This window comes from Lepus europaeus, chromosome 1 (assembly GCF_033115175.1).
Source record: "Lepus europaeus isolate LE1 chromosome 1, mLepTim1.pri, whole genome shotgun sequence".
NCBI lineage: Eukaryota > Metazoa > Chordata > Mammalia > Lagomorpha > Leporidae > Lepus > Lepus europaeus.
In genome coordinates this window covers 15,083,145-15,097,368 of record NC_084827.1, presented here as the reverse complement: position 1 = coordinate 15,097,368, position 14,224 = coordinate 15,083,145, and the positions used below count along the sequence as shown (strand labels likewise).

Genomic DNA, 14,224 nt, shown 5'->3' with positions numbered 1-14,224 from the left:
ATAAAATCAGAGATGAAAAAGGAAATAGTACAAATAATTGTGCAGAAATACAAAAAAAAAATCATTTAGAAATTATTACAAACAACTCTTTACCAACAAATTGGAAAACCTGGAAGAAATAGTTAGGCTTCTGCAAACATTATAACTTACCAAAGTTCAATCACGCAATCTTGGAAAACCTGAATAGACTTGCAACCGATGATGAGATTCAATCAGTAATAAAGACTCCAAAACTACAGATTCTGTGTCAAGTCAGTAGGACTGCCAGGCGGTGTTAATGTAGCACTGTTCCGCCCCCACCTCCTTCCTGTGTTACAGCCTCCAAGTACAGGGCTCACTCAGTTGTTTACCTTCCCTGATGTCTGAAACTAATGTTTCATATATTTCATCTGCTTTCCTAGTTGCTTAATGCAGGACTTCAAGCTATTTTGTACAAGGATATTTTGAGCTTGTTTTTTTTTTTTTCTACAAAGTAAGAGCATTTTCTTCATTAACATTAATATATTATCAAACTAGTGTTGTCATCCTCATCAACATTAGCAATAAGTTCTTTATAGCTAGTCCATTTTGAATTCCCCCACATGCTCCAGAAATGCTCTTTGCAGGCAGTTTGTCCAGGCTAGTGTTCCACGTCAGGCCGGAATTGTTGGTCCGTTTCTGTGTAACCCAGGGCAGCTGTGTTTTGATGATGCTGGTGGCCTCGAGCACACAGCTAGTGGTACCCCGGAATACCCTATCTTCTGTGCTCACCTGATGCCATCCTCTGCTTCCTCCTCCTAGAAGCTACATCTAAAAGTGTCTCTAAACTGAAGTTCAGTATTTTCAGTGGGAATGCATCATAGATGGTGTTACGTTCACAGTGCGTCACATAGGCTTCCTAACATCAACCATACAGATTTGTCCCCATGGTGTTGCCCTCTGATGCCTCCTCTAATATGGTCTTTGTTTTCCTGTGTGTCCAGAAAGCCATCTCTGTGGTAACTTTGGCATTACATGAATGTTCTTTTTCCTGTAAGCGTGATTTTTTGTTTCAGTGCTAATGCCTAAACTATACCTGAATCAATTGTTTTATTAGGGGTTGCAAAATGATTTACTAATTCTTGCATTTCTTCCACATTTCTCATGTGGTATTCTCCCTTAAAGGAGAACATTCTCTAGTTGTTAACATTGCAGTCTAATATAGTTCTTGCTAGAAAGACAGAGTAAATGTATAATTCTTTCTTCTTTCCAATTTTCAAATAAGAATTTGATTTGATAGTCACTTTAAATGGTGATACATGAGTTCTTTCTGACTTGCTCTGTTCATTGCTTTTTCCTATGGTTTTCAATAACATAATCCACTTAATGTCTTATTATTCCTTTTTGATGTTTTAATCACCAGCTTTGGCCAGAGGAAGCTCGGAGACCTGGGTTCTAGATTTTGAAGTATCACAAAGTATCTTTGATAGACCCTTTACTGTTTATTAGGGCTGTGTATGTGTGTGTTTAATATTTATTTATAAACTGAAAGGCAGAGTTACAGGGAGAGGTGAGAGAGAGAGAGAGAGACCTCTTCCTTTGGCTGGTTCACTCCCCAAGTAACAGCAGTGGCCAAGCCTGGTCCAGGTAGAAGCCAAGAGCCAGGAGCTTCAGCTGAGTCTCCCATGTGCTGTCAGGGGCCCAGGTACTTGGTCCATCTTCCATTGCTTTCCCAGGAGCATTACAGGGAGCTGGATCAGAAGTGGAGCCTCTGAGACTGGAACTGGTACTCATATGGAATGCCACAGGTGGTGACTTAACCTGCTATGCCACAACGCCGGCCCCCTTGGATTTGTTTTAACCGGAGAATTGGGCTGGATAGCAAAGGTTGCTTTTGGCTGCGTAGTTCTTCCTGGAACACTGCCCTGCGTCTCTCCAGCTGCAGAAGGCCTCAGCTTTGTCACTGAGGCTGCCAACAATCTGATTTCCCCTGTCCAGGCCGAATTTTCTCACCGGGTTCCTCAGGGAACCCCCTCCTCCAGCCACAGTATCTGATGACTGTTCGCTTCCCAAGACCTGCTCAGCCCCTTCTTCCCAGTCCTGGCCTACACTTGTCCCGGACTGAAAGACCTGTCCTCTCATTCTCCCAGTGTCCTACATTGTCTTTTGCACTGTTTTCCATCTGCTCTTGGAATACAACTTGTTTCCTGTTCTAAGTGGTCTTCTCCCAACTAAATTACCACCCCCCACCCCCCACCCCCCAAAAAAAGACCAGACCTTTTGCCAAGAATATGCCTTGACCCCAAAGAGGTACTGTAGCTGCCAGTGGTGTCGTACTTCTGTGTCTTTCCTAACATAGAATGCTTTCTGTCTTGATGACACACAGCCTTAAGATGCTTTTGGAGAAAGAGAGGGGGCGGGGAGTGTGTGTGTTGAGACTACTGAAAATGTGAATGCTCTCCTGTTCTTTTTTTTTTTTTATTTATTTTATTTTATTTTTGACAGGCAGAGTAGACAGAGAGAGACAGAGAGAAAGGTCTTCCTTTTGCCGTTGGTTCACCCTCCAATGGCCGCCGCGGTAGGCGCGCTGCGGCTGGCGCACCGCGCTGATCCGATGGCAGGAGCCAGGTGCTTCTCCTGGTCTCCCATGGGGTGCAGGGCCCAAGCACTTGGGCCATCCTCCACTGCACTCCCTGGCCACAGCAGAGAGCTGGACTGGAAGAGGGGCAACCGGGACAGGATCGGTGCCCCGACCGGGACTAGAACCCAGTGTGCTGGCGCCGCAAGGCAGAGGATTAGCCTAGTGAGCCGTGGCGCCAGCCCTCTCCTGTTCTTGATCTACCCTCTGGCTTCCCTTGCCTAGTGAGAGGAATTGAAAGCCTGGCTATAGAAATACTCTGATTTGAAGTATGCAACTCAACAAATATGTCTTGATCACTTAATATCAGCTAGGGAAAGAAGGCTGCCCAGTGAGATCTCACAGTCTAATTAAGCACAGCAGTTGTAGACTTTTTCTCTCTCTCCTTTTATTTTGTTGTTAAGCTTTGTTTTGAATATGAAGTCACAAACCTCCAAATAAACCTCACGATAAGCCAGCTGTGCTTATAAGATATGTTAGTCACATTTTATTCAACTATATTTTATTCTCAAAATGTTTAAAAATATAAACAATTTGTATCATACACATTTTCCAAGTTTTTAATTGCCAAATAAATTTTATAACCACTTATGTGAATTTTAAAGAAATATAGTTTTTCTGATTGTTCAAAATTTGTTCCCATATTTTCTTTTTTTTTAAGCCTATTTGTAACTTCTGCCTAACTCTGTCCTGACAAAGAATGCTTCAGAATGTATCTCCTTGTTGGTTATATAATATGCTTATCTTTTCTGAAATTATCTTCCTGCACCTGCAGTGGTTTTAGTGCCACCAGTTTGGATGAACCTGTTGTATTTTCTTGCTGAAGAAGGGGAAAAGAGGGAAACTCAAAACGCCTGCAATATATGCACGCATGTTGTGAAAGGATCTCCGCTGTTTGGCCCATCACTCTCAGCCTGCCTTCCTGATCTCTCTCTCTCTCACTCTCTCTCTCTCTCTCTCTCTCTCTCTCTCATACACACACACACACACACTTTACCGTAGCCAGGAAGAACCTGAAACTCCCTGAATGCCATGTTCATTCCACAAAAGCTCAGCTTGGTGGTCAATTCCTCTCACTCCCCTTTCTCCCCTACTTCAACCCAAATCCAGTTCCTTTCTCCCTCAGTACCTCCATTATATGTCAGACAGGTGCCCGCCACAGCGCCTAAGACCTTTCAATGTCCTCACTTATGCGCTCATTTGTCTCTTCCTGCTAGAGTCTGAGATTGTTGGAGGGCAGGAATGTGGTCCTGTCTGGCTTTGTGTCTGCTACCCTCAGCTTAGTGTTTGTCACAGAGAAGACACCTGTTTAATCAGTATTTTTCTATTTAATAAGTTAGTGAAATTCACGCATCGGTCCCCAGCCAACTTCTGATCCTCTACAGAACAGTTCCCATTTGGTGGCCAGTAGTTCTATCACCAGCAATACTCTACCTCTTTATAGTCTAAAATTACACCGTAGGTAGGGAGTGGGCACTTAGCCCAGTGAGCAGAACGCCTGCATCCTGCACCGGAGTGCCTGGGTTTGATTCCCAGCTCCAGCTCCGGATTCTAGCTTCCTGCTAATCCGGGAAATGACAGTGATGGTTTAGGTCATCAGGTTCCTGCCTCCTGTACAGGAGACCTGGGTTGAGTTTCCATTCCAGCCCTGGCTGTCATGGGCATTTAAGGAATGAACCAGAGGATGAGAGTGTTCTATGCACCACTTGTTTGTTCTTTTCTCATTGTTCTGTAGTATCTTCTGGTTTAAGTATGTACAGTTTTTTTATGGTTGCTTTTTGCCCTACAGGGGTTGTCTTTATTTCTTCCCAGAAACCTTTTATTTAAGGTAAATAAATAAATAAGTACAATTTTATTTATGCATTCTGTATTGATGGACATTTGAGTCATTTTCAGTGTTTGCTTTGGACCCTCGGTTTTGTTTGAGAAACCAACTTCAGAGCGCTTCTCTGGTGACATGCTTTTCTTTCTCTTTTTCAAGATTTGCTTATTTATCTGGAAGGTAGAGTTACAGAGATGCAAAGGCAGAGGCGCAGAGAGAGAGAGAGAGGTCTTCGATCCACTGGTTCACTCCCCAGATGGCTGCAATGGCCGGAGCTGCACCAATCTGAAGCCAGGAGCTAGGCGCTTCTTCCAGGTCTCCCACTCGGGTGCAGGGGTCCAAGCACTTGGGCCATCTTCCCACTTCTTTCCCAGGCCATAGCAGAGAGCTGGCTCGGAAGTGGAGCAGCCAGGACTCGAACCAGCGCCCATATTGGATGCCGACACTGCAGGCAATGGCTCTATCCACTACGCCAGCCCTCATTGACCTGCATTTCATTCTTTTCTTCCTTCCTCACATTGTGATGGATTGATCCTTACCCAGGATGCCCTCCACTTTACTCATTCAGTTAAGACATATTTATAAAGTGCCTGGTATGTGCTGGGTCCTATATAGTTTTCCCCTCTGTTCAGAGATCTTATCGACCCGTGGAAAAGCTGAAGAAGCGTTTGCAAATGTGCTGAACGTGAGAACACAGAAATAAAAGCTGGTTTAGGTGTTTGTGACCGAAGACCTCACCTGGTTTGGGGCTTTGGGGGAGGCAGTCTCCCTGCAGGAAGGACGTTCTAGCTATGACCTCAAAGAGCAGGACAAGTGCCCCGGGAAAAGACGACAGGGAGACAGCATTGCAGGCAAGGGCCAGCCCCTAAGACAGAGGGGAAGCACTGCGAGAGGCTGCACGTGGCCGAATCTTAGAATGCCACGGCGGAGAGGGCAGAGATGGGGCTGGAGGGACGGACAGGAGCAGTGTCCCAGACAGCCTCGCGCAGGGCCTGAAGAATGCACAAGTGTCCCGTGGATGAGAGACGAGATCTTTGAAATGTTTACATGATTGTTAACCTTACAGGTGGTGACGTGTATAAATCTTAACTGCAAAGAGCTTTTACATAATATTTTTACTCATGCAGCAGCTACCAAATCGTGACATAAACATTTCCAGCATCTAGAAGGCTCCCTGCTTTCTCATCAGGGCCCGCCCTCTGCATGGGTAGCAGCTGATCTGACCACTCGTTACTACTCTTTCCTGTTTTTGAACTACAGTCATCACAAAACCATACAGTTGTATTCTTCTGTATGGGACTTCCTATAGCATAAGAACTATAGGTTTCCCTCATACTGCAGGTAGCAGAATCCATCCTTCTTTGTGCAGAAGCCTATTCCACTGTATCAATATTGCACAGTTTATCTACCCACTCCTCCCAATGGACATGAGAGTGGCCTTTTTTTACTATTATAAGTAAAAATCTAATTAATGCTCATGTTTATATCTTTGGATGGCTGTGAGCACTCATTTCTGTGGGAGATATAATTTTTTATTTCATTTTCATTTTTTTTAAGATGTAAGTTTTTAAAAGGTGATTTGGAACAGAGGACAGGTGGCAGGGGCGCCAAGCCCAACTTCTGGACACACTTTTTGTTGGCTGGGTTAGCAAAGGAGCAGAATGTTTTAAATATCATAAAAATCAAAGCGTAGATGAAAAAAATGGAAAACGGATTTCCTTTTGGCTTCTGTAAATATCGTTGTTGTAATTATCATTGTTTACAGCCAACCACAAGTTAGAGTGGATAGTAAGTGGAAGAACAGTATGCTTTGGCGAGTTTTATTAACTTGTGGCTGAATGGACCCCATAAACAGAACCGTCATTGTCTCATCAAGTAGTCTTGAAGCCTTACTTTCCCAGAGACGTGTGTGTGTGTGTGTGTGTGTGGTGGTGGTGGTGTGGTATGGTGTATCTAAAGTAATGCATGGATTTCTCTGGCTGTGCTTTTTTTTTTTTTAAATAAACTTGTTTATTTGAAAGGCAGAGTGACAGAGATGGATGGAAAGACACAGAGAGAGAATATCTTTCAGCCAGGGCTGGGCCAGGCCAACACCAGGAGTGTGGAACTTGGCACCTGCTTCTTTCTTTAGAAAGGGGCTGTTTGCCTGTGATGAATTCAGCTGTTCATGTTTCGTAACTATGTTTTCTTTATTACATCTGCTGTCCTGGATTTTGTTTTCCCTTTTGTCATTTTTCATGTCATGTTCAGACTTTATTACCTGCTAATAAGTTGCAAGCAGAGTGAGTTGAGTTGTTTATGAACAAATATCAATCATTTGTGATGTGGTAGAAAGTATAGTGAATTGGGGCCGGCCTTGTGGCACAGCAAGTAAAGCTGCCACCTGCAGTGCCAGCATCCCCTACAAGCGCCAGTTGGTGTCCCAGCTTTCATTTTCCCACTTCCAGTCCAGCCCCTGCTATGGCCTGGGAAAGCAGCAGAACATGGCCCACGTGCTCGGGCCCCTGCACCCACATAGGACACCCAGATGAGTTCACAGTTCCTGGGTCCTGGCTTCGGCTTGACGCAGCCCCAGGCATTGCAGACATTTGGAGAGTGAACCAGTGGATGGAAGATTCTCATTTTCTCTCTCTCTCTCTCTCTCTGTAACTCTGCCTTCCAAATAAATAAAAAATATTAAAATAAAAAATTATAATGACTAATAAATCAGGTTTTACTTATTCTGAATTTTTATATTCAGCATTAGCAAATCCCTAAAAAGTAATAAGTCAGTATGTAATTTTAGATGCTGGAGAGATCAAATAAATGAAAACTAGATTGACCTTGTTAAAATTTGACATTTTTTAACATTTATCTATCAGAGTCACTGATTTGGAAGTTGTTATAAATTCTTGAAAAAGAGCAACTTTTTTTCTTGCAAAAATAACCATCATTTGGCAAACTACAGTGTCATTTTCCTTGAAGAGAATGTAGTGATTGATTATCCAGCATGCCACCATGACAAGGTAAACCAACCAAATAGCTGGGAAATTGTATGTAATCATGTAGCATCACAAAGACTCTGTGGAGCACAGCCATTAGCATTAAACCGTGGCATTCTGATCATTCCTTGCTGCTACTTCCTCTTCATCCCCAAAATCTTGACCTGCAGGGGCTATGCAGAGGGGTTTGCAGTCACCTTTTCCTGTGCCCTCCAGATACCGTCAGCACCATGCTGCTCACCCAAAAACCTCTGTAGCAAGCACAGACCGAACCTTATGTACCCAAAGAGAAAGCAAAATACAAAGATGTCTCTGCCTGACGTCTCTTTACATTCTGTACATATATGACATTCAGAGAGAGGTTGGTTTTTACATATTAATGCTCTTAGTCTTGTTTTTTTGACAAATCGTGTTGTCCTGAAGATTCTAGGAAATTATAAACCAGCAGAGGAAGGGGAGGGTAAGAGATGTCCACAAAGAGAAGAGAATGCCGATCCCGTTGACAAAGCTGGTCCCTTTGTGACCAGCTATTCAGGAAGGCCAAACACACCTGCTGTGAGTGAGAACAGTCACCCAGTATGCAGCCACGTAAAGGTGCCAAGGCACAACCCAAATCCAGCAGTCATGGGGGACAATAAAGGAGCCATCAGATTACCTTTCGTTAATACAGGACTAAACTGAATCACAAGAAAGGAAGGGGCCCCCAGAACTTACCCCAGAGATGACTATCAACAGCATAATTGGGAGTAGAACCAGAGCTTTTCTCCCGACCACCAGAATAATCTCCCCTCGCTCATCTTCCCTGCAAGGGCTTTTCTTTTAAATGGGCTTTGCTAGAATGGCTGAACTCCGCTCTCCCTGTTAATTGCTGTCCACATTTTGTAGGATATCCCGTGTTCTGAATCCGGATGAGGATTTTAGATGCTCAGTGTGGGGACATGGAGCCGAGCAGAATCAATTCCTGTCACTCACACACAAATACAGAGGAATGGGATTATGGATCAGGGTGAAACTGCAGCGCTTTAATCTTAAAATCAATACAGAAAAGGAAGTTGAACTTGTGGGGATTCTATAGAGACTGTAATTTGGTTTCCTGTGAGGTTTGCCTTACAGAATACAACTGCTCCTTCCTTTTTACCGTCTAATTATTTTCCTGGGGATAGGGCGGGAGGGGGTGGGGAGGGAATGGGGAGAGAAGACAAGAGACCTCTAACACCAAATCATCTTGAATAAATGTGCAAATATAATGCACAGTTCCAGCTAATCCTCCATTGTGTTGAGAAAAGCTGTCTACTTTTACCTATTCTTTTTATTTTTAGGAAAAAAAGATTAATCAAAACTCTGTACCCTATAGTGTGTATTCAAGCATAATAAAAAGGCTTGAATTTCCTCAAGGGTCACTGTCAGACTGGAAAAATCATTTTTAACGTTGACTTTTATGGCTGAAGTCTACCACAGCCTAAGTAATTTTACAGACACACATATTCTTCCGTCATTGGCCAAAGGATTCCAAGTTGCTAGGCTTGTCATGAAGGTTTACCCCGTTGTATTTCTCCTTTTGAAGGAGGCGTGCACTTGAAGGCTCAAACAACTCCATGTTTTCAAAGACTTGGGATGTATTTCATATGCCTCTTGTCAGAGATAGCACTGATCTGCTGCTTTAAGATGAGTGTATTACCTTCCCCTTTGGGTATTCCTTTAACTTGTTCTTTAAATACGTAGGCAAGGCTGTTTGGGAACCTGCTTTCATAGGGATAGCAACAACATGAAAGACTGTGATGGTGGCAGGAAGTGATGCAACCATTGGCAGGAGGATCGGGTCTCACTCTGAGGCAGAACCCTCTGCTTGGTTTACGTCAGCTTTCTAAGCCGTTGGCTCATCTGTAAGCTGGGGATGATCCTATGATAGGTAGGGGTGTTGAAACTGAATGAGGCAAAGCATGCAAAGTGCTTACAAATGGCCTTGCATATAGAAGAACTCTATGAACCGTCATGATTATCATGACTGTGTGAGTCTCAAGTGAGATAACATACGCTGTGTACGTGGGAGCATCCTGCAAGCTGTAGGCCACAGTACAAGAGTTGGTTGTTGTTCCTAATAGATTGATGATTTTTTCAAACTTTTAAAATAAATCATGGAAGATTTTTTTTTTTCTTTGTGTGGCCTGTCATAGGTTCCTAATCTCCAAAGAGAGCCCTGGATGTGCTAAATCAGACTCCACATGACTATGCGTTTGCTTTCTTAGAAGCTATGGGGATGTCTTGTGGATGCTAAGGAGTTAATTGAAATCCACTTGAAAATTCCTAACCCCTATCCTTCCAGACCCACACTTGGTCAGGGCTTTGCAACGCCAGCCCTGTGCCACAGACTGACTTTGTTCTTGTGGTCCATATTCGTGTATGTCACATCCTCCCAGCAAGCTCAGATGGCATCCTTTCAGCCCTGCTTCCTTGTCCTGGACATTACTTGACTCCAGAAATCTCATGGGCTGTGGCATCCTCTCTCTTTTTCATCTCCAGAGCACAATCATCGTGGAGAAGACAGTGCAAGACCTCATGAACCTGATGCATGACCTGAGCGCCTATTCGGACCAGTTCCTCAACATGGTGTGTGTGAAGCTCCAGGAGTACAAGGACACCTGCTCCACAGCTTACAGGTAGCACCTCCCCTGTGGCTTCAGCCTTGGCACTGTAGAACTGATGGTCATTGTGAGGCTGCTTCCAGAGCCGACCTTCCACCATAACTGAAAAGGACTGTCCCCGAGTTATCCCACCCTGTGTTCTCAGAGATCCTTGCACAGTCATACTGGAAGGGGGAAGGCAAGGGACAAAGGGACAGAGCCACTTCACACTGCCACTAGGTTGGCTCAGATGAAGTGTCAGCTTTGACTGTCATGAACACCTAGAATGTCAAGACGATTTGTCTTCCTCAAGGATATTCCGTACCTTGTTTGGCCCGTCTTGCGGCGGAAATGTCCTTAAGGTATGGCAATTTGAAAGTCTTCATAGTCCATGATAGTATTTCTTTTTCATTCTTAACCATTGTGTTCCAATGAATATTGTATCCAGAGCCTTCCTGCTGTCGCACAAGGAGTTACTCCTATTTTCAGCATCGGTGAGAGTGAAAACCTGAGGTTAAGATCTTGAAAACCTTTAGTTTTCCCTCTGATTTCTTTTCTCTGGGTTCAGATATCTCTCTGGGCTTCTGGAAAAGATCACAACACTTATCATGGAAACCTAATAATAGAATCAAATTATGGTCTTGTCAACAAAAGGTGAAACAGTTAGTGAAGAAATAGAACATATAATAAAATATTAATTATACGTGATATAATTAAGGACAGAGAGGTACAGTACATAATGAGGTGCCGCCTGTTCAGCACGGACTATTGGGCAGAAAGAATAACATCCGAGAGAGAGACAAAGTGTGGTTGCCATTGTCACAGTCAGGTGCCCGGACAGGTGATGTGAAGGTGGGGAGAATAAATAAAGGCACTGTGTGGGTGAAGAGGAAGCACTGGGTGACCCCCTGATGCCTGGAGGGGACCTCTGCAGGAACTTTGCTTGGAAAAGGCTTGCTAGCTAGTAGAACGTGGTAGGAGGTAATGCTGTATAGACAGATAAGACCCACAGAGTAGCATAAAAATAAGACTTGGAAATTGGCATGTGATATAATAGATAATAAGCAGTCCTTCTAAGTGAGCCAGGAAGCAGTATTTAGGGAAGATTACTCTTGAAGAGGGATGTAACAGATTCATGTATAACCTCCCTCATTCCAGCAATAAGTGATAGTTACCCACCACCACAGGGAACAGTTAGAGAAACTCAGCCATCTCACTGATGTCCTCCCACTGGTATATTTTACATTTTGTGTTCAATAATTATTCATCAAAAATTGTATTATATGTAGGTTAAAATCATGCATGTAATTAATAATTGTGTTGTACTCAATTGTATTAGGTAATAATTTTAATGGTAAGTCAAAAAAGTCAAAACTTCATCCTGTGCAACAGAAAATTTAAAATTTTTAGTTTTAATCTATGCAAGTAATTTTTTTTTACAGAAAACTGCAAGAGAGCAATAAATAAAATACATTCAGCATAAGAGTGCATTTCATTAGGATAAAATTCTAGGAGATAATCAAATGGAAAAAATAATTCAAAGAGAAAAGGACAAATGAAAAATATCCAACTGTTAAAGAGCTTGTTCATATATATTTCAGATGTATAATGGAGTGTATTAAATCTCTATGTCATTCAGACTCAGTAGGATACTTTTTTATTTTTCATGGGTAAATGATAATTACATAATTTATAGGGTACAATGTAATGTTTTGGTACATGAATATATAATGAAATTATAAAGTCAAGCTAATTGACATATCACTTCACATATGTATCTTCCTGTGTGTGAGGGAGGCAAACAGTGAAAAATCCACTCCCTTAGCACTTCTGCAACATATGCTGCCAAGTGATTTACTTAGTCACCATGCTGTGCAATAGATCTCAAAAACCTCCCGTCCTTTCAGGCTGAAATCTTGGAGCCTTCAACTGCCTCCCACCCCCAGCTTCTGGAAACTACTATTCCACTCTGCCTTCTAGGAGTTTGCTTTTTTTTTTTTTTTTTTTTTGAATCATGAAATATTTGTCTTTCTGTGCCTGGCCATTGGACATATTTAAAATAGTGATTTTGAAGTATCACTTTGCTGATATGCCAAAAGCCATATCTTTTGCAACTATTTAAACTCATGCTGAAAAAAATTAAATTTCAACTTTAAAATGAGGGAAGGGGAATCCAGTTTCTCAACAATTATTTTAGGAGACACACAGATAAAAGCTATGAAAATCACTATTCTAGATTAGATGTCTGAGGTTAGAATTCGTGGGCCTTAAGAGCCTTGTCAGCTTTACCAAGCCAGACTCCCAAATGGTTGCTCCAGTGTCTCATCTCCCAAAAGAGAAATGAGCAGCATATGTTAAATGTTACAAATATTAAAACTAAATATATTTTTAAATAGCTTCATTTTAATAACTTGCATTTTTAGTTAACTTTTATTGTATGTTTAGCTATCATATAATTTAAAGCTTTTTTTAAAAAAAAAAAAAAAAAGCAAGACATGAGCCGGCGCTGTGGCTCACTTGTTTAATCCTCTGCTGCCGCGCCGGCATCCCATATGGGTGCCAGGTTCTAGTCCCGGTTGCTCCTCTTCCAGTCCAGCTCTCTGCTATGGCCTGGGAAGGCAGTGGAGGATGGCCCAAGTACTTAGGCGCCTGCACCCGGTTGGGAGACCGTGAGGAAGTACCTGGCTCCTGGCTTCAGATTGGCACAGCACTGGCCATAGTGGCCGTTTGGGAAATGAACCAAAAGAAGGAAGACCTTTCTCTCTGTCTCTCTCTCTCTGTCTGTAACTCTACCTGTCAAATTAAAAAAAAAAAAAAAAAGTAAGACATGCCCACTTTTCCTTATATCTGACTGTAAGCAACCAGTAGTTTCTCACAAGTATAGAGCTGATGAGTGTTCATTATAAAGGAGTTGATGGATAGCTGACCGTGGAACATACAGTGGTGGCCTCGGGGCCCTTCACCCCATGGATGGCTGTTTGTGTGCTGTAGCTGTTTCTGTCATCGGGACACATTTTTTAAGTTCCTCTAGTTTTACGCCTTATTTGTCATCAGTGGTTTGTGTCCTTGTAGCGTGATCCTACCTCTCTAGGCATCAGGTGGCCAGATGCCCTGCAGCTGTAAAGCAGGCCAGTTGGTTTTCAGTTCTCATCTGAGAGATGGCTTCTCCTTTCTCCCCTTCTCCGTTCCTCCCACCCTCCCTCCCTCCCTTCCTTTCTTTTTCCTTGCTTCATTTATTTATTTGAAAGGCAGAGTTACATTAGGTGCGTTAGGTGAAGTTGCTCTTTGTAACAGCAGCAGCCCATATTGGTGCCCAGGGCATATGGAGCCCTGGCTGCTCCGCTTCCAATCCAGCTCCCTGCTAATGCACCTGGGAAGGCAACAGAAGATGGCCCAAGTGCTTGGTCCCTGCCACCCATGTGGGAAACTTGGGTGGAGTTTGTGGCTCCTGCCTTCAGCCTGGCCCAGCTTTTGCCATTCTGGTTATTTGGGGAGTGAACCAGTGGATGGAAGATTCTCTCTCCATGTCTCTCTCTCTCTCTGTGTCTCTCTCTCTCTGCCCCCCTCCCTCCCTCTCTGTCTCCCTCTTTCTCTGACACTCTGTCCTTGAAATAAATAACTAAATCTTTAAAGAAGAACACCATAGTGAGCCCCACATGCCAGGTATTTTCTGGGGGTTTCAGCAGAGCCATCACTTTGCTTGTCAGGTACCAATGCTGAGCCCAGTGCCTCTTATGACCTTATCTTTGCATTTGTCAGATATTGATTATCTGCCAAGACACTGGGAATATGTGGGGATAAAGAAGTTATCAGCCTCAGCTCCTACCTTCAATGAGCTGATCGGCGAAGGATAGGGAAGGATATATGGGATCAAGCAGAATGCGTGCATCCACAGCATATGAGAAATTACAACAGATGACGGGGAATGCTTTGTGACGAATGAGGAGAGGAGAGTTCAGACAGATGGGCTTAAGGAGGCAAAGGAAGGAAAGCAGAGCTATGTCAAGGAGGAGGGGAAGGTAGGAAAAGGAAGAACAAGTGATAGATGTTTGAATTCTGGAAAGGGATGCTGGCGCTGGCACCACAGCTCAATAGGCTAATCCTCTGCCTGCGGCGCCGGCACACCGGGTTCTAGTCCCGGTCAGGGTGCCGGATTCTGTCCTGGTTGCCCCTCTTCCAGGCCAGCTCTCTGCTATGGCCTGGG

At 43.4% G+C, this 14,224-nt stretch overlaps 1 protein-coding gene across 2 annotated transcripts in view; it reads left to right on the top strand.

The window, feature by feature from the left end:
• Nucleotides 1-14,224, top strand: part of EXOC4 (exocyst complex component 4) — an 862,020-nt gene that overhangs the window by 659,344 nt on the left and 188,452 nt on the right. For both annotated transcript variants that reach the window (XM_062198862.1, XM_062198781.1), the window contains exon 12: nucleotides 9,920-10,056. In XM_062198862.1, the coding sequence (XP_062054846.1) occupies nucleotides 9,920-10,056 (137 nt within the window). The remainder of the gene's footprint in view (nucleotides 1-9,919; nucleotides 10,057-14,224) is intronic.